The sequence below is a fragment of the Protopterus annectens genome, chromosome 2.part1 (genome assembly GCF_019279795.1).
Source record: "Protopterus annectens isolate FY-2018-M chromosome 2.part1, PAN1.0, whole genome shotgun sequence".
NCBI lineage: Eukaryota > Metazoa > Chordata > Ceratodontiformes > Protopteridae > Protopterus > Protopterus annectens.
Window position 1 is genome coordinate 1,214,600,018 of NC_056729.1, and position 25,256 is coordinate 1,214,625,273.

The 25,256-nt window shown below is 42.8% G+C and overlaps 1 protein-coding gene across 6 annotated transcripts in view; it reads left to right on the forward strand.

Annotated features, from left to right (window-relative positions):
• The window catches only part of LOC122794391 (CD2 associated protein), a 3,269,826-nt gene that overhangs the window by 1,781,241 nt on the left and 1,463,329 nt on the right, over window positions 1–25,256 (forward strand). For all 6 annotated transcript variants that reach the window (XM_044062740.1, XM_044062738.1, XM_044062742.1 and 3 more), the window contains one exon: window positions 15,186–15,391. In XM_044062740.1, the coding sequence (XP_043918675.1) occupies window positions 15,186–15,391 (206 nt within the window). The remainder of the gene's footprint in view (window positions 1–15,185; window positions 15,392–25,256) is intronic.

Here is a 25,256-nt window from a genome sequence, read left to right on the forward strand (position 1 = left end):
TACATGTCAAACAAAGCACCTCACTGACCCTCTTCAAGAGAAATCTTGATGAGTGGATGGGAAATGAAAACTTCACCCCAGGGGATCACACCAGTGGCTCTACTCGATGGAGGCACTGGGAACTAAGGTCGGGTGGCACTATGCCAGGGTAATCCTATGGGGTAAGCTTGTAAAGGCTCTAGGGCCATTAGCTTAGTACACACCTGTGAACCTATAAACAGTGAATACACACTAACATTTACATTTATGGTAAGTGTACACAACTGTACTCTCATGATAACCGAAGGCCCTAAAGGGGATACCTCAGATCCTTTGGCAGGAGGAAATTCACTCTGATATTATTGAATTTAGGCCTTCGTCTGGGCTTTATACGTTACATGGGGCAGACCTGCATCAAAAGTAGCAGAAGAATAAACCCTTGTCCCCTCCAAATGACCCTCACAGTGATTGGGAACAATTCACCCAATGCCTTTTCAAGGCCCTTATGGCCCCCTAAGCCCCCTTCAGGTGTTTCAGGCCCTGCCCCCTCCTGTACAGTTTCTCCACATAAAACTGTTAGGGAAGAGGTTTGTTCAGAGGAAGAGGCATCCTCAGAAGAGAAATCTCTGGTCTATTCCTCACATATTTGCTCCCCTTTAGATTACGCCTCCGCAGAGGAGGACTCCAGTGGAAGAAAACTCTTTTTGAGAGAGACTGGTCAAAATGAGAGATTAATTCAAATGGAATAACACTCTGGTATTTGAAGCACAGAAAAGATGCAGTGACCTTCTGCAGGTGGAAGCACGCAGCCCTTCAGCTGTTTCTCCTGTGTTACCCGCTTTCCTAGATGCCTTTGACTCTGCCTCCCAGACCCCTGATTCCCAGCCACCTGCCCCTAAGAAACCTGACCAATTTTACAAGGTTTCTGAGGACTGCAAGTTCCTGTAAAGATGGCCTTCAACAGATCCATTGGTTGTTTTAGTGGCTTTGGACAAACCATCCAGGGTACTGCCTTCATCTTCACTCCTTCCTTCAGATAAGGACAGCAGCACATTTTGGAAATATAGAGTATATTTTAGAGCATTTGTTATAACTGTAATTGCCTTAATATTGCTACAACTCAAGGGCTCTAGGTTGCACTGCATCTGAATTGTTTGTGTGTTTTAGCTGCTTTTCTGTATATATAGACTTCTCTGTATATGTAGACTAGCTACTTACTCTGCTGTATTACTGCCTCTTAAATCGTTTTTCAGTTGTGCCCTTGCCTTGCTTCATTTAAAAAGTTTTAAATTGCTAATTTTGTAGAGTTTTAATTGCATTTACTGTTTAGGACTACACACTCCTGTGTGTTAGCATTTTCTGTGTTTATTTACTGTATTATTGCATTGTGTAGCCTGTTTTAACAAAAAAAAAAAAAAAAATACTATCTTGTTTGCTCGTTTCCCACCTTTCCTAGCCAGTCCATATCCCAGGCTCTGCTTGTCTCAGGCCTTTATTTTTTGTGTTCAGAGCTAACCAGACCTTGCTGTGGTAGGGGGAAGTCCTATTGCTTACCAGTGGGAGTGGTGAGCATTGTACTGCCTATCTAATGCTAGAGGAGTGGTTTCTAGCTCTGAAATTGTAATTTTATTAGCCTTTTTTGGGCTGATTTCTATCCCTTTCTTCTTTCTGGCTTAAAAACTCATGTGTTTGCACATTTTTTGCATCGTGCAGCACTGCGAGGCAACAGTTAAACTATTGCAGGTGCCAGAAAGTCTGCTCTTCAAATTTTCCCTTAGAACTAGCTGGTTTCTCAGTAGTAGCACTAAAATCTGAACCCCTGTGACTAGCACTTGCTCTAAAACCTGCTGGAAAGCACTAGGAAGCCTGAAACTGATACAAGCACTCAACTCTCCTTGTCAATAAGGAGAAATTAATCGTAGGCACTAAACAGCCTATAATTGCAAAGTACCTCCTTGCAAAGGTAAGGGAAAACAGCTCTTATACTTTACAAAAAAGCACCTAAACAGGCATATCCAAGGGTCAGCTTCCGGTGATTTCTCCTGTCCACCTGGTGAATCTGGGCATACTGGGGCAATGCAGCAACTGCCTCATGTACACCGACAATCCTCTCCTCCTGTCACCCAACACTACAGCCTGCGAGAGATGTACTTACATAGCCAAACTGGAAGCAAAGCTCTCTCCGGCCAAGATTGTGCTAGACAGTCAAGAGGAGAAGGTCAACACCTGCACTACACCTCAAGCAACTCATAGCCCTTCAAACCCCACACCATCAACACCCACACATAGCAACACTAAACCCACATATGCGGAGGCCCTTAACGTTAACCTACCCAAGCAACAAGGACCTCTGGAGCTGAAACGTAAACAAACACCAGTCACAACCAAAGTGACACATAGCTCACAACACCAGTGTGCCACCCAACAACAGCCCCTAAGGCAAGACAATGTACCCAGCATTTTAGTCATAGGTGACTCTATAGTCAGGCACACTGATGTCCCACTCACCAGGCTGAACAAGGAGAAAATTACAGTCAGCTGCCTGTCGGGTGCCAGATTCCCCACATAACGCATGCACTCAAGTCACTCCACAACAAGTACAAATACGACCCTGTCATTGTCCATGCTGGAGTGAATGACTTGAGACGTACCTCCCTGGACTACATGAAAAGAGACATGGAAGAGCTCTTGGATCATGTCGCCCAGGCAGGTATGACCCTAGCCCTGAGTAGCATCCTGCCTTCGCCCAGAATGATACCACAGTATAAGGAAAAAATGATTGACTTCAACAATTGGCTAATTTTCTGGTGTTATTCAAAGGGGATCCAGTATCTGTCTGCCTGGGAAGACATGATGGACAAACCACGATGCTTTGCCAGAGATGGTCTGCACCTGTCATACCTGGGATTCAGGTTACTGGCTAAAGCTCTTGCCACCCCTATAGTGCCTTTTTTAGGCAAGATTCAAAGGATAAAACCGCCACCTTAACAGATACAAGCATGCAAAATCTGAAGGTAATGCTACTCAATGCTAGAAGTCTAAACCTCAAAATGCACTCTCTGGAGGCACTCCTAAAAATGGAGAACATCGATATCTGTACAATAACTGAGACCTGGTTCAAGGCTCCAGAGAGCACCCCTGCAATACCAAGCTACAAATCTTACCACAGTTTTCGGCCACAAAACCAAGACCGAAACACTAAAGGTGGAGGAGTGTCCATATTCACCAAGGATATTCACACCTCCAGGCTAGTTGCCCAACACAATGCATCTGAAATTCTCCAGGTGCATCTAACACTAGGTAAGACTGCAATCCAAATTGTAGCTTGCTACAGATCCCCCACCATGCCCTAAGATTCTCACTACACCTTTCTAAACATACTGGAAAATATTAAGATGCAACCAAACACCGTAATACTGGGTGATTTCAACTACCCTGCTTCTAACTGGGAAAACTACTCTGGTACCAACTCTTTTTCCCAGTGGTTCTTGGAATTCATAAATTCCAACGCCCTGGATCAACTAATCCATTTTCCCACCAGGAGCTCCAATATCCTAGACATTACCAATGTGGGAGATAGATGCTCCACACCAGTGGTCACCCCTTCATTGGTCAGGTCTGACCATAAGCAAATCACTCTTGACATCCACATCCCACCCCCACCCCCCAGTAAGGAAACCTCCTTAAAAAAGTCTCCAAAGACAACTTCATGCTACTGAAGTCAGAAGTGACAAATTTCATGACATCCATGCAGACGGGATCTGAAAGTTCGACTGCAGAATCCTACACTAAGGCACTGTACGAGCACATCCACTCATGCATGAATCGTGCCATCCCAGTTAGAACCAAGATGCTCTTCTCTCAAAAAAGGAAGCCAATCTGGTGGTCCCCTGCTATAAACAAACTACAACAGAAGGAAGAAACTGTTGCAGAAAAGAGGAAAATCCCAGAATGCAAAAAACTGCCTCACCAGCCTCAGTAAGAAGCTGAGATCCCTCATAAAATCCTCAAAAGCTAGTTACAAAAATAAAATTGCCAAAGATTCCAAAGACAACCACAAGGCATTCTATAGTTATGTCAAGAATCTAAATAGCAATACTCGGATCTGCTTTGAGCTACAACAGAATGGCATTAAATATACTGATCCCAAGGATATTGCCAATATCCTGGCAGATCAATTTAGTGCCAACTTCATCCCCCTCTCACCCACTAAAGGACCCATCTCAATACCAAAAGATTGCCAAATTCCGGTAATCACGGCCACACAGGTAGAAACCGCACTCTCCAAAGCTAAGAATACAGCATCCATGGGACCAGATGACATCCCAGGCTGTGTACTACATGAACTACAAAATGAACAGCACCTCACCTAAGTGCCATGTTTAATCATAGCCTCACCTTAGGCTTTGTGCCCACTGAGTGGCGCACAGCTACAGTTATCCCACTCAACAAGGGGGGATCCATCCAGCTTGGATCCCGGGAACTACTGTCCCATCAGTCTGACAAGCCTAATATGCAAGGGCATGGAACGCATTATCATGGAACTTATAAACAAAGACATTGGCAACCTTCAAACACTGGACCCCACCCAGTTTGGGTTTGTGAAGGGCCGATCTTGTCTCCTGAATCTGATTGACTTCTTTGAATCAGTCTCCAGAACTGTGGACGGGGGTAAGGCGGTCCACACAGCCTATCTGGACCTCACCAAGACCTTCGACACCATCCCCCACTCTGGAGTCATAGATAAACTTACTAAGCTGGGCATAAATCTCTACGTCACTCGATGGGTTACCAACTGGCTTACTGACAGAACCCAGACTGTAAAAGTAGCCGACTCCAAATCCAACTCCAGACAAGTGACAAGTGGAGTACCTCAGGGTTCAATCCTGGGACCCCTCTTGTTTGGCATCAACTTCTCTGAAATACAGGCCAACACTAAGGGACTCTGGCTAACAAAGTTTGCAGATGACTGCAAACTGGGAGCCATTATTGAATCCCCAAATGATGTGGATATTCTAAAAAAGGGCCTTACAGAAGCAGATGCCTGGTGCCAGAGCCATGTGCTCAAGCTTAATGCCAAGAAATATGTAGTTATCCACTTTGGAAAAAAACATGTACCCATGAATTACCACATAGGTGGCAGTACACTAAACATCGAAAGTGTGATGAGACTTAGGGACACAGGTGGACAGTGGGCTCACTTTCGATAACCACATTGGCACAACAGTCAGGAAATCCTTCTATGTGGCACACCTAATCACTAAGGGCTTTTCATCCAGAAAAAAGGAGGTCATTGTCCCACTGTACTCATCCCTCATTAGATCCATTATAGAGTATAATGCCCCGTTTGGTATGTACCTCTCAAGACATCTGCAACAGCTGGAAAGGCCACAGAATTACCTCACTAAAAGAATCACAGGCCTAAAGCAGATGCCATATGCTGACCATCTAAAAAAAACTCCAGCTATACTCTGTTGCATATCGTGTACTCAGAGGTGATCTCTGCTTAACATACAAGACCATGTCAGACCCTGAGCTGTTCGACATGCTCCACTTAAAGAAATCCCAATACCTCAGAGCCACACTCGCCAGGGATCTAAACCTTGTCATCACAATGAACAAAACATGCTGGTGGGATAGGTTCCTGACCCAGAGACTCCCCATACTCGAATAGACTGCCCATACATGTCAAGCAGCGCGCCTCCTTGGCCCTCTTCAAAAAGAACCTTGATGGGAGATAGGAAATTCAACCCGGGGATCATGTCAGTTGCCCTGCTAGACAGGGGTCCAGGAAAGTAAATATTGTGGGAAGAAATAGCCAGGGAATTGTTATGGCTTGGCTTGTATGGGCCCTAGAGCCGATAGCCTAGTACCAACCTATGAACCAAGTAAAGAGATTGTAGAAATACTGAGGTTTAGACGCCATTTGAAAGAGAAAATTTGGTGTGCCAGAGGAAAATTTAGGATAGTAAAATTTAAATTTGGAAGTAGACGCTTTATGTTAATCCTTTAACACTGGGAACCTAGTTATGGCCACAGGGAGCCTTTACTCCAGTATACACCTGTGCCCATGCATCCCAAATGTATCCAGCATGTTTTGGTACATAATAGGTTATTTTAAGGAGTATATGTAAGCTTGGGGCATGAGTGGTCAAGCATTTACAGGTTACATAGGTGCTAAACCAGTGGTGAATTTCTGATTTCCCATCCACTGGTCCAGGTTACGCTTGAATAGAGCTAGGGAAAAAACGTGCTGTATGGTACCAGGAGCAATGTCTAGAGCTGCAGGTGGTGTGATAACCTGGCTTCCTCATGTCTTTTTAACTTAAAATCATAAGAGTAGAGTTTTAAAATGAAAAGAAATGCTTTCTCACCCTCAGAACATCTAAGTGATAATTAGTTCATTAGTACAATCAATGAAGTATTTACTCTAAAGTAAACTCTAAAGTAAACTACTTTACTGCATTAGTAACTGTATTTAGAGCACAACCTAGATCTGTTTACTGAATTTCCTGTTTGCACTTATTTTTCAAATAGTTTTTTTCTCAAAACTTGCATTTTATCTGTCTTTGACCTAGCACTCTTGTGTGGGGTCATTTACTGCACTGTTATAACTTGTTGATACTTGTGAACCTCTGCTATCTCTGAAAAAAACAAAAAAAACAAAAAGAAATCTTGCTTTTTCCCCACTTTTCTGAGATTTAAAAAAGTTCAGTTACAGGCTTGCTGTTCTTGAACTGTTTGTAAGTTTCTGTGAGGCCATTTTTTGCTTGGGATAAAGGGAAGTCTCTCTGTTGATCAGTGGCAGGGAAAAACATTGAGCAGCCTGCCTGCCCCTGTGGGAGTGGTTACTGACTTGAAACTGTAGTTTTATTGGCCATTTTGGGTCAATTCCAAAACATCTTCATCTTCCTGTCTTAAAACCTGGTTGCCTCGTGGTTTTGGCATCTTTTCAGGCTTGTTGGCTGTTGGTGAAGCACCCACCAAGAGGAGAAAATGCTGAGAGAAGAAAGGAGCCACTTTTGAGATTTTAAGTATTTTTCCTCTGTTTATTTGCTAAGTTTTTCTGCATAGCCGCCTATTTTGAGCATTTTCTGGCTTGTTAAACTTGATTTCTGCATTAGTAACTGTATTTAGAGCACAACCTAGAGCTGTTTACTGAATTTCCTGTTTGCACTTATTTTTAAAATCGTTTTTTCTCAAAACTTGCATTTTATCTGTCTTTGGCCTAGCACTCTTGTGTGGGGTCATTTACTGCACTGTTATAACTTGTTGATACTTGTGAACCTCTGCTATCTCTGAAAAAACAAAAAAAATCTTGCTTTTTTCCCACTTTTCTGAGATTTAAAAAAGTTCAATTACTGGCTTGCTGTTCTTGAACTGTTTGTAAGTTTCTGTGAGGCCATTTTTTGCTTGGGCTAAAGGGAAGTCTCTCTGCTGATCAGTGGCAGTGAAAACATTGAGCAGCCTGCCTGCTCCTGTGGGAGTGGTTACTGACTTGAAACTGTAGTTTTATTGGCCATTTTGGGTCAATTCCAAAACTCCTTCATCTTCCTCTCTTAAAACCCTCTTTTGCGCGGTTTTGCACGTTTTTGAGCATAGCTCAACAGCGGGCAGCGCCGCCTAATTGGGTTTAAACTATTCCTGGCTCCACAAAGTCTGCTCTTCACTTTTTCCCTTAGAACTGCTCTATCTCTAAATTTAAACACCATATTCTCATTCTAATGCCCTTCACTGGTCCAATTAAGTAATCCTACGAGTTAGCACTATTAAACCATAAGCACTACTTACTCTTATACTCTCTACGATTACCCTGTCCTCTATTGGTCCATATTAAATTCAGTTTCCCTATATTACTCTAGCATGTCCAAACGTCAGTCAATTGTTTCCTCTCCAGTCCAGCTGGTGAACCTGGGAATTTTGAGGCAATGTTACAACTGTCTCATGTATACGGACAACCCTCTCCTCCTCCAAACAGGTTCAAATATATGTGAGAGATGCAACTATTTAGCCAAACTGGAGGCTGAGCTCTCTCATCTCAAACCTGGTGTAACCAGTCAGGAGGAGAAGGTAACCTCACACAACACAATTCCAGTATCACATAGTCCCACCACATCAGTGAACCAAATACATAAATACACAAAAACATACTCGGAGGCTCTAAATAAAAATCTACCTAAGCAACAGAGACCTCCAAAGCAGACATCCAAGCAAACGCTACCTCAAAACAAAACACGCACAACACATAACCCACAAAGTCAGTGTGCCAAGCAGCCACAGCCCTTAAGGCTGAATAACACACCTGATACTCTTGTAATAGGTGACTATATTGTCAGACACACTGACGTCCCACTCACCAGGCTGAATAAAGAGAAGGTCATGGTGAGCTGCCTGTCGGGTGCTAGGATCCGCCACATAACGCAAGCACTCGGGTCACTCCAAAGCAAATACAAATATGACTAAGTCATTGTACATGCTGGTGTGAATGACCGGAGACGTACTCCCTGGACTACATGAAAAGAGACATAGAGGAGCTCTCTGATCAAGTAGCCTAGGCTGGTATGACCCTGACCTTGAGCAGCATCTTACCCTCACCTAGAATGATGCCACAGTACAAAGACAAAATGATCGATTTTAACAATTGGCTAAAATTTTGGTGTCATTCAAAGGGGATCCAGTGTCTGTCAGCCTGGGATGACATGCTCGACAAGCCACGTTGCTTCGCTAGGGACGGCTTGCACCTGTCACCACTGGGCTTTCGGATATTGGCAAAGGCTCTTGCCACCCCCATAGTGCCTTTTTAGGCAAGGCTCAAAAGTTAAACCCACCCCTATAGACAGCACAAGGAACAAGAAACTAAGGGTAATGCTGCTAAACGCCAGAAGTCTTAACCTCAAGATGCATGCACTCAAAGCTCTCCTCAGTATGGAGAACATCGATATCTGGGCAGTGACAGAAACCTGGTTCAAGGCTCCAGAGAGCACCCCAGCACTACCAGGCTATACCTCATATCATGCTTTTCGGCCCCAAAACCCGGACCGAACCACAAAAGGAGGGGGAGTTTCCATATTTATCAAGGATATCCACACCTCCAGGTTAGTGGCATTGCATGAAGTATCGGAGACCATCCATGTGCAACTAACAGTGGGCAAGACTGCTTTTCAGTTTATAGCATCCTACAGACCACCCTCTCAAAGTCAGGAATCCCACTCGGCTTTCCTGAAAACATTGGAGAACATGAAGATCTCTCCGAACACCATTATATTGGGCGACTTTAACTACCCAAACATTGACTGGGAGCACTACTCAAGCTCCAGCACCTTAGCTCAAAGGTTCCTGGAAATTATAAACTCAAATGCTATGGAACAACTAGTCACCACTCCCACAAGAGGGGACAGCATACTAGACCTGATCATTACCAACATGGGGACTCTATGCTCCACACCAGAAGTATATCCCTCATTGGTAAGATCAGACCATAAACTAATTTCACTGGATGTCCACATCCCGACCCCACACCCAGCCCAGAAAACCACAGTGAAAAACTTCTCAAAAGTGAACTTCTCACTTCTCAAAACCGAAGTGGAATCCTTCAAGGCCCCAGGGCCAGTGGAAACTACGGCCCAAACTGCAGAATCCTATATAAACGCATTCTATGGACATCTCCAGGAATGCATGGATCATGCTATCCCAAACAAAACCAAGACCCAATCATCCAAAGGCAGGCGTCCAGTCTGGTGGACCCCTGCCATAAATAAACTGTACAACAGAAGGAGGAAGCTACTACATGATAGAGCAAAATCCCTAATAGGGAAGGCATCTCTGATCAGTACTAGCAAAAATTACGATCCTCATAAAATCCTCCAAGGCCAGCTTCGAGAGAAAAATTGCACAGGACAACAAAGACAATTATAAGGCTTTTTTCAGTTATGTTAGAAACCTGGGATGCAACTCCCAGACTTGTTCTGAGTTGTTTCTAAACAACAAAAAATGCACTGAACCCACAGACATCGCCAATATCCTGGCAGACAGGGTCAGTGCAAACTTCTCTACCCCCTCCCCCCCAAAAGAGCAAGTATCTATCCCGGCAGAGGGCTGCCTCCCAAACATCTCTGATGCTCAGGTGAAGGCTGCCCTCTCCAAAGCAAAAAGCACTGCTTCCATGGGACCAGATGGCGTCCTAGGTTGCGTCCTACATGAACTCCAAGAGGAACTAATCCCTCAAATAAAACAGCTATACAATCTTAGCCTCACTACAGGATATGTGCCCACAGAATGGCGTACAGCAACAGTGGTCCCACTCCACAAAGATGGAGCCTCTGCGGACCCTGGAAACTATCGCCCCATAAGCCTGACTAGCTTAGTCTGCAAGGCTATGGAGAGGATCACCATGGAGCTCATAAACAAAGACATTGGGGACCTACAGACACTAGATCCTACCCAGTTCAGCTTTGTCAAGGGCAGATCCTGCCTTTTGAACCTGGTTGACTTCTTCGAAACAGTCACCAAAGCCATAGATGAAGGGAAGGTAGTCCACACAGCCTATCTGGACCTTGCAAAGGCATTTGACACAATACCCCACTCTGGCATCATAGATAAGCTATCCAGCTTAAATATAAACCCCTGTGTCACAAGATGGGTCGCAAACTGGCTCAAAGACAGAACCCACAGAGTGAGAGTTGCTGGAGCCATGTCAGACTCGAAACCGGTCACAAGTGGCATCCCACAGGGTTCTGTCCTGGGACCACTCTTGTTCGGTATATACTTTTCCGAGGTACACGCAAAGGTGGGAGGACTATGGCTCACCAAGTTCGCAGACGACTGCAAACTGGGTGCCATAATCAACTCTCCAGCTGACACAAACATCCTTCAAAAAGGTCTCACAGAGACAGATAACTGGTGCCAGCGCCATGGTTTAAAGCTAAGTGCCAAAAAATGTATATTCATACCCTTTGGCAAAAACAATGTGCCCACAAATTACCACATAGGCGGAAACCCATTAAGTACAGAGAAAGTTATTAGGGACCTGCGGACCCAAGTTGATAGCAATCTCTCCTTTGAAAACCACATTGCCAAAATGGTTAGAAAGACCTTCTACATAGCCCACCTCATCACGAAGGGTTTCACATCTAGATCAAGAGAGGTAATCGTGCCCCTTTATTCATCCCTCATCAGGCCCATCATAGAATACAATGCCCCTTTTGGGATGTACCTTACCCGACACCTGCAGCAATTAGAAAGACCCCAAAAGTATCTCACCAAGAGGATCAAGGGTCTCAAACAGATGCCATATGCTGCTCGGTTAAAAAAACTCCAGCTCTTCTCAGTTGCATACCGCCTACTTGAGGCGATCTATGCCTGACATACAAAGCTATGTCAAATCCAGAATTAATGGACATGCTCCACCTCAGTAAATCTGAATCCCTTAGAGCCACACGCTGGGACTTGAACCTCAGCACAGAAATAAATAGAACTTGCTGGAGGGACAGGTTCATAACCCAGAGGCTCCCTTCGCTCTGGAATAGAATTCCAGTTCATGTGAGGCAGAGCACCTCACTGAATCTCTTCAAGAAGAATCTCGATAGGTGGATGGGGGATCGTAGGTTTGTCCCAGGGATTACTCCCGTGTCACTATTAGACAGAGGCACAGTAAACTAAACCTTAAAAAGGGCACAGTATACTCAAATCAAGGGGTGGCGTAAGCCATACAGAATTGGGCTAGGCTTATAATTGCCCCAGGGCAGATAGCCTAGTATGAACCTATGAACCTAAGTGTAAAAAATCAAGTATTAATGAAAAGTGAACCCCAACATCAGAAGTGTTCAGTGTGTGCTTCCTTCCCTCTCGCACAGTAAAAAGCTGTAGGTAGCCAGTTCATAGCTTGTTACTGTTTGAGGTATGTAGCGACACAGGTTACTCAGGGCAGCCGGTGTCTGTGATTACCAGGTGGTTGCTGTCTCTTTTCATTTAACTAGAGATCCTTGTAGAAAACAGATACTGTGATCTTCAAAGATTGTTTTCTCTTGAAGGTTTTAGTAAGAAAATCACTGACATTCACCAGATACAGTTTTCAGAAGAGCTACCAGTGCATGCTGCCAACAACAGTAATGTGTTCTAATTTTAACAGGCAAATGGAGAGTTGAATAACAAACAAAAAATATTGCTTCTTTGTGGAAGAGCATGTACTGTCTTTGTCAATGAATGAGGGTATACACAATCAAAACAAAGTTATTTTTGGGTGAGAGGTAGTGAGGCAGCCTATATTTGCAAGCAGTGGCAGCTAAGATAATCATTCTTAAATATGAGGGGCAGTGCACATGTCTGTGAGTAACTGTGGCTGTTCAATTGATTTGAACACAATGGCTATCTCTGGAGGTATGGAGGCGGTCTGGTTAAGAATAGTAAATTGACTGGCCACTGTTGTCACTTGATCACAGTTAAATATTCATTGATCTGGTTTGTTTGGGTAGTGGAATATGTGTGCATGTTGGAGAAAAAGTATCATGTCTTACCTGTGGGCACGTTAAATGATTTATTCATTACAAAAAAAAAGGGGGGGGGGGGTTCTACCCTATCAGAAGGAACACATTCCACCGGGACAGTCTTTGAGTAATGGGAGCTGAAACAGTTGTATATAGTATGTTAAGAAAACAGTATAGGTGCAATCAACATTTCTGCTTTATCATTAAATTACCCATCATTTTATTTATTTTTTGATCCCCTTGGACCTCATCCTACCAGCTGTGCCCCAGTGACCCATGTCTATGCTGGGTTCTACCAGCCATCCTCCTACCCCCCTTGACTACTAGTCTGGTATTGTTGGGGCTGGTCATGGACCATAATGGAATCCAGGGGGTTGTCTATGTGTGCTTCTATGGAGGTTTTTGCTTGTCACCCGTGTCTGAGGAAAACTCCCCTCTTTGGGCTGCTTCCCTTAGGAAGCATCATCAACAAGCACCCTTCCAGCCAGGATGAGCCTGCCTATCCTTCCCTGCCGCTCTGTCAGTCACCCGAGCTGGCAGATGATCCTAGTTCACCTGGGCAGTAGTTAGGACTTTATCCCCCTATACCGTCTGAGTGGCCTATTTTTTCATTTTTATTTATACTTTTCGTAGGTATTTACTGGGTATTCAGTCCAGAAAACCATTGAGGAGCCTGTACTCCAGGAACCAAAACATGTAAGGGTAACCCTTCCAGCAAGTGTAAACTATTCCTAGTCTTTTAATGGTTTTGCAGTTTGTAATCCTGTATTCTTAGAAAGTCATTGCTGAAGTCAAGTAAAACACCTTGCCTTTCAACTGTTCATGTTGATTTGTTTGGGAAGGTCATGTGCCAGGAAGGTGGTGTGGGCCACAGATAGCTTTGACAAAATTATTTTCACAGTGTCATACTTCTTCACAGTCCAACCCATAGGATTCATAGAGATATTTGTAATTATAGTTAACCTGTTCTTAGGACATAAGCTGAGACAGTGAAAATATATTGATTTTTTACCTCTCCTTTGTTTCACTATCATCTAACTGGTTTGAAATACTCCTGAGATTTTTCACAATGGTTTGGCAATGCTAATGAAGTGTGTGTGGGGTGCTAGCTTTGTTAAATTAAGAAAGCTACACAGTGGTTAAATAGACTTGCATACACCTTAATTTGAATGAGCCTACTTCATTCTCTTGGACAGTAGTGTTCCCCACGATCATTCCACCAGTAGACATGCGGTGGGAAATGGAACAGGGACCACTGTCATGATCTGGCATCCCCTAACAGTTGGAGTAATGAAGCTGTCTAACATAAAGACGCACCCTTTTATTGCTTCCTCTGTATAGCACATTAAGCAGGTGATGCACACAAACGTTCACAGAATTCAACCAGACTTGTCTATTTCTGACTGCAGTCCACATCTCCAGTTTGTCCAACACTTTCTATGGAGGATGCACAACACTTTATGTATAGAGATAAGGTGTCATTGGACACATGTGGCTTGTGGTAGTAGGACTAACCATTAAGTCTTTCCATAAAAATACATCTTTTTTTGGTTAATGTATCAGAAATGACATCAAAAGCCAGTTAACCTAAAATGTGAATAAGTGCCCTTATGTTGGTGGTGTGAAATTCACTGAATCAAGCAGATTTTTTTTTTATATACAAAGTACCTCCCTGTTCATCAGTTAATAAATATTGCTCCTGCACAAGTGTGACGCTCGCAGCCTTTATTGTGCTGCTGTGCACTTGTGTGTGCATTAGGATTCAGATACCAGTTTCCTCAAGATTACTATGGCATCTGGCATTCCATAGTTTTGCAGCAGGAAAGCAAATATTTTGTAAGTTATTCAGACAAATAGTTTTGACAAAAGCATGCTTGGATTCAGGGATCAACTTAGTCTGCTACATTGGACCATCTTTCAGAAAATGTTTGTGAAATGCCTTTATCTATGAGCCATGAATTAACAGTGTAGTTATTGTTACAGATCACTTTCTGAGAAGCCCTCATATGAGTAAATGCTTCTTCAGTAGAAACAAATGAGAAGGGGAGTTTCCTGTGTGTTGCCCTAGCACAGTTACCTTTAGTCAGTGCAAAGACTATTTTGAAACTTCTTTGTGCTGCACATGACTGCGGTGGTGGTGCTGCGGTAGCATTGTCGCCTCACAGTAAGACGTTGTCCTGTAAGATTCTCAGCGAAAGCGTCTTCTGTATGGAGTCATGCGTGAATGGGCGTACCTTCGTTGAAGGTTGTGCGTCAGAGCTGGCAACTCGGCACATAAAAATCTACTGCCAATCATTAGCTGACCGGAGTTCCGCTATGGCGACCCTCCGCTATGGCGACCCCTAACCGGGAAAAGCCGAAAGACACAACGACTTTACAATGTGCTGCACCTAGTGGGAGTAATCCACTCAAAGTAAATAAATACAATACTTGGACCACACATTTCTTGCAGCATTATTTCTGTCATCTTCGTCACTTTGTTGAAATCAGATTTTCATTCCTTCAAGTACTTGCTCTACCAGCTAATATGAACATTTTTTGTAATGTTTCGTTGTTGTAAATGTTTGATGTATGCATAGTTAATTTGACTTCTTTTAGGGAACTGTAAAATTTGCAAGCCAGAAATATCAGACTGCATTCTGTGTTGAGACTACCTGTGGTCATTAGATTCCATTGCTCATGACACACTGATGTGATTGATTTTTACTGTGTTTGATGTCACAGATACTAGCAGTAAAGAATCTCCTTTCCAAGGCCCTATGTCTCCATTTTCACCAGTTGTACCTCCTACAAATGAGAATGGATTGGCAACAGGATCAGTTGCACAGGCAAAGAAGGTGCGAGGAGTAGGGTTTGGTGATATTTTTAAAGAAGGCTCAGTAAAGCTAAAACCAAGACTACCAAGCTCCGAGTCTGAAAAACAAGAAAAGGTATGCAAGTTATTTGTTTTCAGAGAAAATACATATGCATTTTTTGAATGAAACACAACTTTAATATATGATGGAGGTATGCAACCTTTATTTTTGTACTTGATTTGCTTTTTGAATGCTTTGTAAAACACTTGTAGAGGTCTGGAGGGATTTACTTAGCATTTCATACTGACTGTTGTGTGCATCATAAAAGAAAAAGTGTTTCCCCGTTTAGACATTTATTGTCATTTTTTTTAAATAGTATTTGAAGGCTGCTATTAATGGCAGAAATACAGCTTATGCTTCACAACATTTATTAGTCATATAATGCTTTCTTGCATCTTTGAATTGTTTGCTAATTTCCTAAACTTCAACTGTAATAAATACAGTGAGCATAGCTTTGTTTTACCAACTTTATTACCTTTACACTATTCACTCATTCTCCAAATAACCACTTAATCCAGTACAAGTTTGGGGTACATATTATGTTATCAAACTTTTAAGGGTTCAAACGTCATATGGTCGACACCATATTATCGAACTTTTAAAAGTGCTTACCTTTCGATGGAGATCTCCATACAGTGCGGAATGGGAAGATTTCCCTTTCCTGCACTGTAGTGTGATCTCGGAGTTGGTATATTTAAAGAGCGGCCAGTATGTGGGATGCAGCCCCCCACATGGGGATGCAGGGGGCTTGCCGCCCTGTTTGAAATGGTCAGGGTAGGTTTTGTTTTTGTTTATTTATTTATTTTTTTTGCTTTTCGAACTTTTAAAAGTTCAATCATATGGTTTCGACCTTATGATGTTCAAACTTTTAAATGTTCGATCACGTAATATACACCCCAAGTTTGAAGTGAAGCCTGATCCTATTTCAGCAATCAAATGAACAAAGCTGTGAACTAAACTTTACTGGGATACCAACCTTATGCTGTACATGCGTGTGCACACTTGCATATGGGATATACACCTCTAGGTAGTTCAAAGGATCACCAGTTTATCTACATTGTATCTTTGGGGTATGGGAGGAAACCAGAGCTCCTGTGGAGGCACAGATGGCTATAAAGCCATACCTGTGGCCTAGGCAACCATAGTTCAAGTAGTGGCTTGGAAATCTGTTGGAGCTGGCTTCAGGGGATACATGTGCCCATCCTGGGGGGAGGAGATGGAGGGCGAGACAGATAATGGATTTCTACAGCCTGTTATGGGAGAGGTAGCAGATTCAGATGTAGCTGATGAATAGATTTCATTGATGGGGTGCATTGAAGCATGCAGTGACTTGGGAGAGGCATAGTGGCCCTCACAGTGATGGTGGCTGCAAGGAGGAGTCATCTGTTTCCTAGGGGGCTTGGTATGCAACACCCCTTTTAAAAATATTTTCCCTTTCTAATACTGACATACTACTGATGGCGCAGAAACATAGGCAGTAAAGGCAGAGCAGTTGAGGAAGCTAGAGGTGATGGTGATGGAGATACATGCTTGAAATTGGTGGTAGGATATACACTGTGGGACAAAATAAATTAGGACATCAGAGCAGAAAGAGTAGCTCCCAACTACGAGAAGGTCAAAGAAAACACATTACAGTGGTTTGGGGTCATGCAGGAAAACAGAAGACAATCTGGTGAAAATGATGAGAGACAAACTGGAAAGAAGGCAGCTGTAAATGAAGGCATTCAACAAATAGATGGATTGTGAGAGAGAAGATCGGCAGCAGTCAGGCATGAGTGTTGAAAGCAGCAGAGTGGCACTGAATACAGAGAGAGATGGTGGCAGTTGACATGATACCCCCAACACCACATAGAAAAAAATGAAGAAAAAGAGGTTGATGATAATGACATGCTGTGTGTTGATGCCCCAGAATGGTAGTTTCTGCTTAAAAACCTCAGCTTTGGCCGGCTAAGAACTTGCTATATTCAACTGGACGTATAAGAGAATTTAAGTACCTTTATCTGCTCTTTTTTTTCAAAAAAATACAGTATTTAAATTGATTTTAACTGTGTGGAAGGAATATTAGCTGAGCTGGAAGTTGGTCAGTGTTTGCTGAATTTTGTTATTTGCTAGTAATTACAGGTGTGGGGGTAGTCACATTCTTTGATTTCCTGTCCTTGCCTATTTAAGTGGTACAGTGTGAAATATTTTCTGCTTAAAAACCTCAGCTTTGGCCGGCTAAGAACTTGCTGTATTCAACTGGATGTATAAGAGAATTTAAGTACCTTTATCTGCTCTTTTTTTTCAAAAAAATACAGTATTTAAATTGATTTTAACTGTGTGGAAGGAATATTAGCTGAACTGGAAGTTAGTCAGTGTTTGCTGAATTTTGTTAATTGCTAGTAATTACAGGTGTGGGGGGGAAGTCACATTCTTTGATTTCCTGTCCTTGTCTATTTAAGTGGTAGAGTGTGAAATATTTTCTGCTTAAAAACCTCAGCTTTTGCCGGCTAAGAACTTGCTATATTCAACTGGATGTATAAGAGAATTTAAGTACCTTTATCTGCTCTTTTTTTAGCAAAGAAGTACAGTATTTAAATTGATTTTAACTGTGTGGAAGGAATATTAGCTGAACTGGAAGTTAGTCAGTGTTTGCTGAATTTTGTTATTTGCTAGTAATTACAGGTGTGGGGGTAGTCACATTCTTTGATTTCCTGTCCTTGCCTATTTAAGTGGTACAGTGTGAAATATTTTCTGCTTAAAACCTCAGCTTTGGCCGGCTAAGAACTTGCTATATTCAACTGGACGTATAAGAATTTAAGTACCTTTATCTGCTCTTTTTATTTCAAAAAATACAGTATTTAAATTGATTTTAACTGTGTGGAAGGAATATTAGCTGAACTGGAAGTTAATCAGTGTTTGCTGAATTTTGTTATTTGCTAGTAATTACAGGTGTGGGGGTAGTCACATTCTTTGATTTCCTGTCCTTGCCTATTTAAGTGGTACAGTGTGAAATATTTTCTGCTTAAAAACCTAAGCTTTGGCCGGCTAAGAACTCACTATATTCAACTGGATGTATAAGAGAATTTAAGTACCTTTATCTGCTCTTTTTTTAAAAAAAATACAGTATTTAAATTGATTTTAACTGTGTGGAAGGAATATTAGCTGAACTGGAAGTTAGTCAGTGTTTGCTGAATTTTGTTATTTGCTAGTAATTACAGGTGTGGGGGTAGTCACATTCTTTGATTTCCTGTCCTTGCCTATTTACGTGGTACAGTGTGAAATATTTTCTGCTTAAAAACCTCAGCTTTGGCCGGCTAAGAACTTGCTATATTCAACTGGAGATATAAAAGAATTTAAGTACCTTTATCTGCTCTTTTTTTTCAAAAAAATACAGTATTTAAATTGAGTTTAACTGTGTGGAAGAAATATTAGCTGAACTGGAAGTTAGTCAGTGTTTGCTGAATTTTGTTATTTGCTAGTAATTACAGGTGTGGGGGTAGTCACATTTTTGATTTCCTGTCCTTGCCTATTTAAGTGGTACAGTGTGAAATATTTTCTGCTTGCTTAAAAACCTCAGCTTTGGCCAGCTAAGAACTTGCTATATTCAACTGGACGTATAAGAGAATTTAAGTACCATTATCTGCTCTTTTTTTTTTCAAAAAAATACAGTATTTAAATTGATTTTAACTGTGTGGCAGGAATATTAGCTGAACTGGAAGTTAGTCAGTGTTGGCTGAATTTTGTTATTTGCTAGTAATTACAGGTGTGGGTGTAGTCGCATTCTTTGATTTCCTGTCCTTGCCTATTTAATTGGTACAGTGTGAAATATTTTCTGCTTAAAAACCTCAGCTTTGTCCGGCTAAGAACTAGCTGTATTCAACTGGACGTATAAGAGAATTTAAGTACCTTTATCTGCTCTTTTTTTTCAAAAAAATACAGTATTTAAATTGATTTTAACTGTGTGGAAGGAATATTAGCTGAACTGGAAGTTAGTCTGTGTTTGCTGAAATTTGTTATTTGCTAGTAATTACAGGTGTGGGGGTAGTCACATTCTTTGATTTCCTGTCCTTGCCTATTTAAGTGGTACAGTGTGAAATATTTTCTGCTTAAAAACCTCATCTTTGGCCAGCTAAGAACTTGCTATATTCAACTGGACGTATAAGAGAATTTAAGTACCTTTATCTGCTCTTTTTGTTTTCAAAAAAATACAGTATTTAAATTGATTTTAACTGTGTGGAAGGAATATTAGCTGAACTGGAAGTTAGTCAGTGTTTGCTGAATTTTGTTATTTGCTAGTAATTACAGGTGTGGGGGTAGTCACATTCTTTGATTTCCTGTCCTTGCCTATTTAAGTGGTACAGTGTGAAATATTTTTTGCTTAAAAACCTCAGCTTTGGCCGGCTAAGAACTTGCTATTTTCCCAATATTCCCAATATTATTCTAGCATGTCCAAAGGTCAGTTGTCAATCTCCTCTCCGGTCCAGCTGGTGAATCTGGGAATCTTGAGGCAATGTTGCAACTGCCTCATGTACACAGACAACCCTCTCCTCCTCCCAACAAATTCCAACACATGTGAGAGATGCAACCATATAGCCAAACTGGAGGCTAAGCTCTCTCAACTCAGTACTGGCTTAACCAGTCAGGAGGAGAAGGAAACCACACTCACTACAATTCCAGTCTCACATAGACCTACCACGACAGCAAACCAAACACATAATCACACAAAAACATACTCGGAGGCTCTAAATAAAGATCTGCCAAGCAGCAGAGACCTCCAAAGCAGACACCCAAGCAGCCGCTACCCCAAAACAAAACACGTGCAACACATATCTCACAAAGCCAGTGTGCCAAACAGTCACAGCCCTTAAGACTAAACAACACACCTGATACACTTGTAATAGGTGACTCTATCTTCAGGCACACTGACGTCCCGCTCACCAGGCTGAACAAGGAGAGGGTCACGGTGAGCAGCCTGTCGGGCGCTAGGATCCGCCACATAACACAAGCACTCAGGTCACTCCAAGGCAAGTACAAATATGACTCAGTCATTGTCCATGCTGGTGTGAATGACCTGAGACGTACCTCACTGGACTACATGAAAAGAGACATAAAGGAGCTCTCTGAGCATGTAGCCCAGGCCTGTATGACCCTGACCTTGAGTAGCATCTTACCCTCACCAAGAATGATGCCACAATATGAAGACAAGATGATCAATTTCAACAATTGGTTTAAGTACTGGTGTCATTCAAAGGGGATCCAATGCCTGTCAGCTTGGGATGATATGCTCGACAAGCCACGATGCTTCGCTAGGGACGGCTTGCACCTGTCACCCCTGGGCTTTCGGATATTGGCAAAGGCTCTTGCTACCCCCATAGTGCCTTTTTTAGGCAAGGCTCAAAAGACAAACCCACCTCCATAGGTATCTCAAGGGATAAGAAACTAAGAGTAATGCTACTTAACGCCAGAAGTCTAAACCTCAAGATGCACGCACTCGAAACTCTCCTTAGCATGGAGAACATCGATATCTGTGCAGTAACAGAAACCTGATTCAGGGCTCCCGAGAGCACCCCAGCACTATCAGGTTATACCTCATACCATGCTTTTCGGCCCCAAAACTTGGACCGAACCACAAAAGGAGGGAGAGTATCGATATTCATCAAAGATACCCACACCTCCAGGTTGGTGGCAAAGCACGAAGCATCAGAGACTATCCATGTGCAACTAACAGTGGGTAAAACTGCTTTCCAGTTTATAGCCTGCTAGAGACCACCCTCCCAAACCCAGGAACCCCACTCGGCCTTCCTGAGAACACTGGAAAATATGTAGGTCTCTCCAAACACAATTATATTGGGCGACTTCAACTACCCAAACATAGACTGGGAGCATTACTCTAGCTCCAACACCCTAGCCCAAAGGTTCCTAGAATTTATAAACTCAAATGCTATGGAACAACTTGTTACCACTCCCACAAGAGTGGAAAACATACTGGACCTGATCATCACCAACATGGGGACTCTATGCTCCAGACCAGAAGTGTATCCCTCACTGGTAAGATCAGACCATAAACTAATCTCACTGGATATTCACATCCTGACCCACCCCCTGCCCAGAAAACCACAGTGAAAAACTTCTCTAAAGCAAATTTCACACTCCTCAAAACTGAGGTGGAATCCTTCAAAGCCCCGGCCTGTGGAAAATCTGGCCGAGACCGCAGAATCCTTTATAAACGCATTCTATGAACACCTTCAGGAATGCATGGATCATGCGATCCCAAATAAAGCCAAGACCCAATCCTCCAAAGGCAGACGTCCTGTCTGGTGGATCCCAGCCATAAACAAACTATACAATAGAAGGAGGAAGCTACTAAATGATAGAGCAAAATCTCAAAAAGGGAAGGCATCACTGATCAGTATTAGCAAAAAACTACGGGCACACATAAAATTGTCTAAGGCCAGCTTCGAGAGAAAAATTGCACAGGACACTAAGGATAATCACAAGGCTTTCTTTAGTTATATTAGGAACCTGGGTGGGAATTCCCAGATATGCGCAGAATTAGTCCAAAATGACAAAAAATACACCAAACCCACAGACATTGCCAACATCCTAGCTGACAGGTTCAGCGCAAACTTCTCCCCTCCCCACCAAAAGGGCAAATATCTATCCCAGCAGAGTGCTGCCCCCCTGACATCTCAGATGCTCAGGTAAGAGCCGCCCTCTCCAAAGCAAAAAACACAGCATCAATGGGACCAGATGGTGTCCCGGGATGCGTCCTACATGAACTCCAAGAAGAGCTAAACCCAAACATAAAACTACTGTTCAATCTCAGCCTTACTACAGGATATGTGCCCAAAGAGTGGCGTACAGCAACAGTGGTCCCTCTCCATAAAGGTGGTGCCTCAACGGATCCTGGAAACTAAGGCCCCATAAGCCTGACTAGCTTGGTCTGCAAAGCTATGGAAAGGATCATCATGGACCTCATAAATAAAGATATTGGGGACCTACAAACACTGGATCCTACCCAGTTTGGCTTTGTTTAAGGGCAGATCCTGCCTCTTAAACCTGGTTGATTTCTTTGAAACAGTCACCAAGGCCATTGACGAGGGGAAGGTGGTCCACACAGCCTACCTGGACCTCGCAAAAGCCTTCGATACAATACCCCACTCGTGCATTATAGATAAGCTCACCAGCTTAAATATAAACCCCTATGTCACTAGATGGATTGCAAACTTGCTCAAGGACAGAACCCACATGGTTAGAATTGATGGAGCCATGTCAGACTCCAAACCAGTTACAAGTGGTGTCCCACAAGGCTCAGTCCTGGGACCTCTCTTGTTCGGTATATATTTCTCGGAGGTACAGGCCAACATGGAAGGACTGTGGCTGACCAAGTTCGCAGATGACTGCAAACTGGGCCATAATCGACTCTCCAGCCGACACAAGCATCCTCCAAAAGGGCCTCATAGAAACAGACAACTGGTGCCAGAGCCATGGCCTCAAGCTAAATGCCAAAAAGTGTATAGTCATCCCCTTTGGCAAAAACAAAGTGCCCACAAATTACCACATAGGTGGTAATCCATTAAGTACAGAAGAAGTAATTAGGGACCTGGGGACCCAAGTTGATAGCAGTCTCTCATTTGACAACCACGTGGCCAAAGTTGTTAGAAAAACATTTTATATAGCCTACCTAATCATGAAGGGATTCACATCTAGATCAGGGGAGGTCATCGTGCCTCTTTACTCATCCCTCATCAGACCCATAATTGAGTACAATGCCCCTTTTGGAATGTACCTTACCAGACACCTGCAGCAACTGGAAAGACCCCAAAAGTACCTCACCAAGAGGATCAAAGGGCTCAAACAGATGCCATATGCTGCCCGGTTAAAGAAACTCCAGCTCTACTCAGTGGCATACCGCCTGTTCAGAGGCGATCTGTGCCTGACGTATAAAGCCATGTCCAACCCGGAATTAATGGACATGCTGCACCTCAGAAAATCCAAATCCCATCGAGCTACGCGCTCGAGACTTGAACCTCAGCACTGAAATAAATAGGACATGCTGGAGGGACAGATTCATAACCCAGAGGCTCCCTTCACTCTGGAATAAAATCCCAGTCCAGGTTAGGCAGAGTCCCTCATTGACTCTCTTCAAGAGGAATCTTGAGTGGATGGGAGATCGTAGGTTTGCCCCTGGTATCACTTCTGTGTCACTGTTAGACAGAGGCACAGTATACTAACCTCGAAAAAGGGCATAGCAAAATAAATTTAAAATGGGTGGCAAAAGCCAAACACATTCTGGCTAGGTTTTAAATGCCCTAGGGCAGATAGCCTAGTATGAACCTGTGAACCTATGAACCTATAAGAGAGTGGGGAAATGAGCTGAATTCTGGGAGATGGGCCATATGAACAGTCTTCTGCAGCTGGAACCCCAATAGTTAGACAACAGTTGATCTACTGCCACCTCTGCTACTGTTGTAAATTATTAGACAATTGTGCTTTCCATCAGTTGAGCAGCTGTCATATTTACTCCCTTCGGATTATCACTTGGGTCCTCTACTTCCAGTAGTTGACTGTAGCACTGACTTTTCAGGGAGAGTGACTACTATACTCTCCTCTTCCTATAAGCCTGGCACAAAGAAGACTTGAGACAAATGGACATGTTTCTAATGTGGGCTGCCTCAGTGGGTGTAGATACCTGTTGTGCCATTGTTCCAATAGTACTAGATTATGTAGCAGGTATTTTTGATATAGGTATGTGTGTTATTTGACTAGAGATCATTTGGCTGCCATCCTCAAGTTTCATCACAAACATAATGGTGTTTTCCTATCCTCCTTGAAAACTTTCTAATGCTTTTCTACAGGGGTCTTTCTTTTTGAGACTAATGCTACGATATCTAGTTCCTCCTCCTGACCTGTACTTTTTTTCTGAGAAAGTGACAGAGGCTCCTTTTGAACCAGTTGCTACTGCAGATTTAAAATATCATAGGGGGAAAATTTTTCACTCAGAAGGATTTCAGAACCTGGTGTTCTTTTAGCTAAATGTACTTACTAGATTTTTCACAGTAACAGAGTTGATCTTGGAACTATTTCTTCTTTTATACCTAAAGTTATAACTGAATCAATTTTAATCCAGTTCAATCATTGGCATGTTTTCTTTATGATGTGCTCTAATCTTGGGGAGAACTTGTTGCACTATATGGATGTGTATCACCAGCTAACTTACTGCACAGATAAAGCCAAGTCTGTAAAGTTTTATTTCATTTTCTCCCATGTCATTGGGGACACAAGGTCTCCAAGTTAATCCCTGCCAGATGAGTGTTTGATTCCTATGTCTGATATAACAAGCCATTATGTTTACTTACTAAACGTCACCTCGTTAGAACTGAAGCTACTTCTGTTGCCTTGTTCTGCATTGTAGACCTTGATGACATATATGCAAACACTTCATAGTCTTCACAAAATATTTTTGTACGGCATTATAAACTGGAGCGTTTCCCTAGATTCAGATCTGCTTTTGGGGGTAGCTTTATCAAGGATATGTTCATAGGTTCATACAAAGCTGTCTGCCCTAGGGCATTTATAAGCCTAGCCAGAGTGTGTGTGGCTTCCGCCACCCCCTGGAATGATAATACTGTGCCCATTTAGGGTTTAGTTTACTGTGCCTCTGTCTAGAAGTGACACCGAGATGACCCCCGGGGTAAACCTACGATCTCCCATCCACTCGTCAAGATTTCTCTTGAAGAGAGTCAGTGAGGGGCTCTGCCTAACATGGACTGGGATTCTGTTCCAGAGTGTAGGGAGCCTCTGGGTTATGAATCTGTCCCTCCAGCATGTCCTTTTTATTTCTGTGTTGAGGTTCAAGTCTCTCGCTCTCGTGGCTCTGGTGGATTTGGATTTTTTTAGGTGGAGCATGTCCATTAATTCCGGATTGGACATGGCCTTGTACGTCAGGCATAGATCT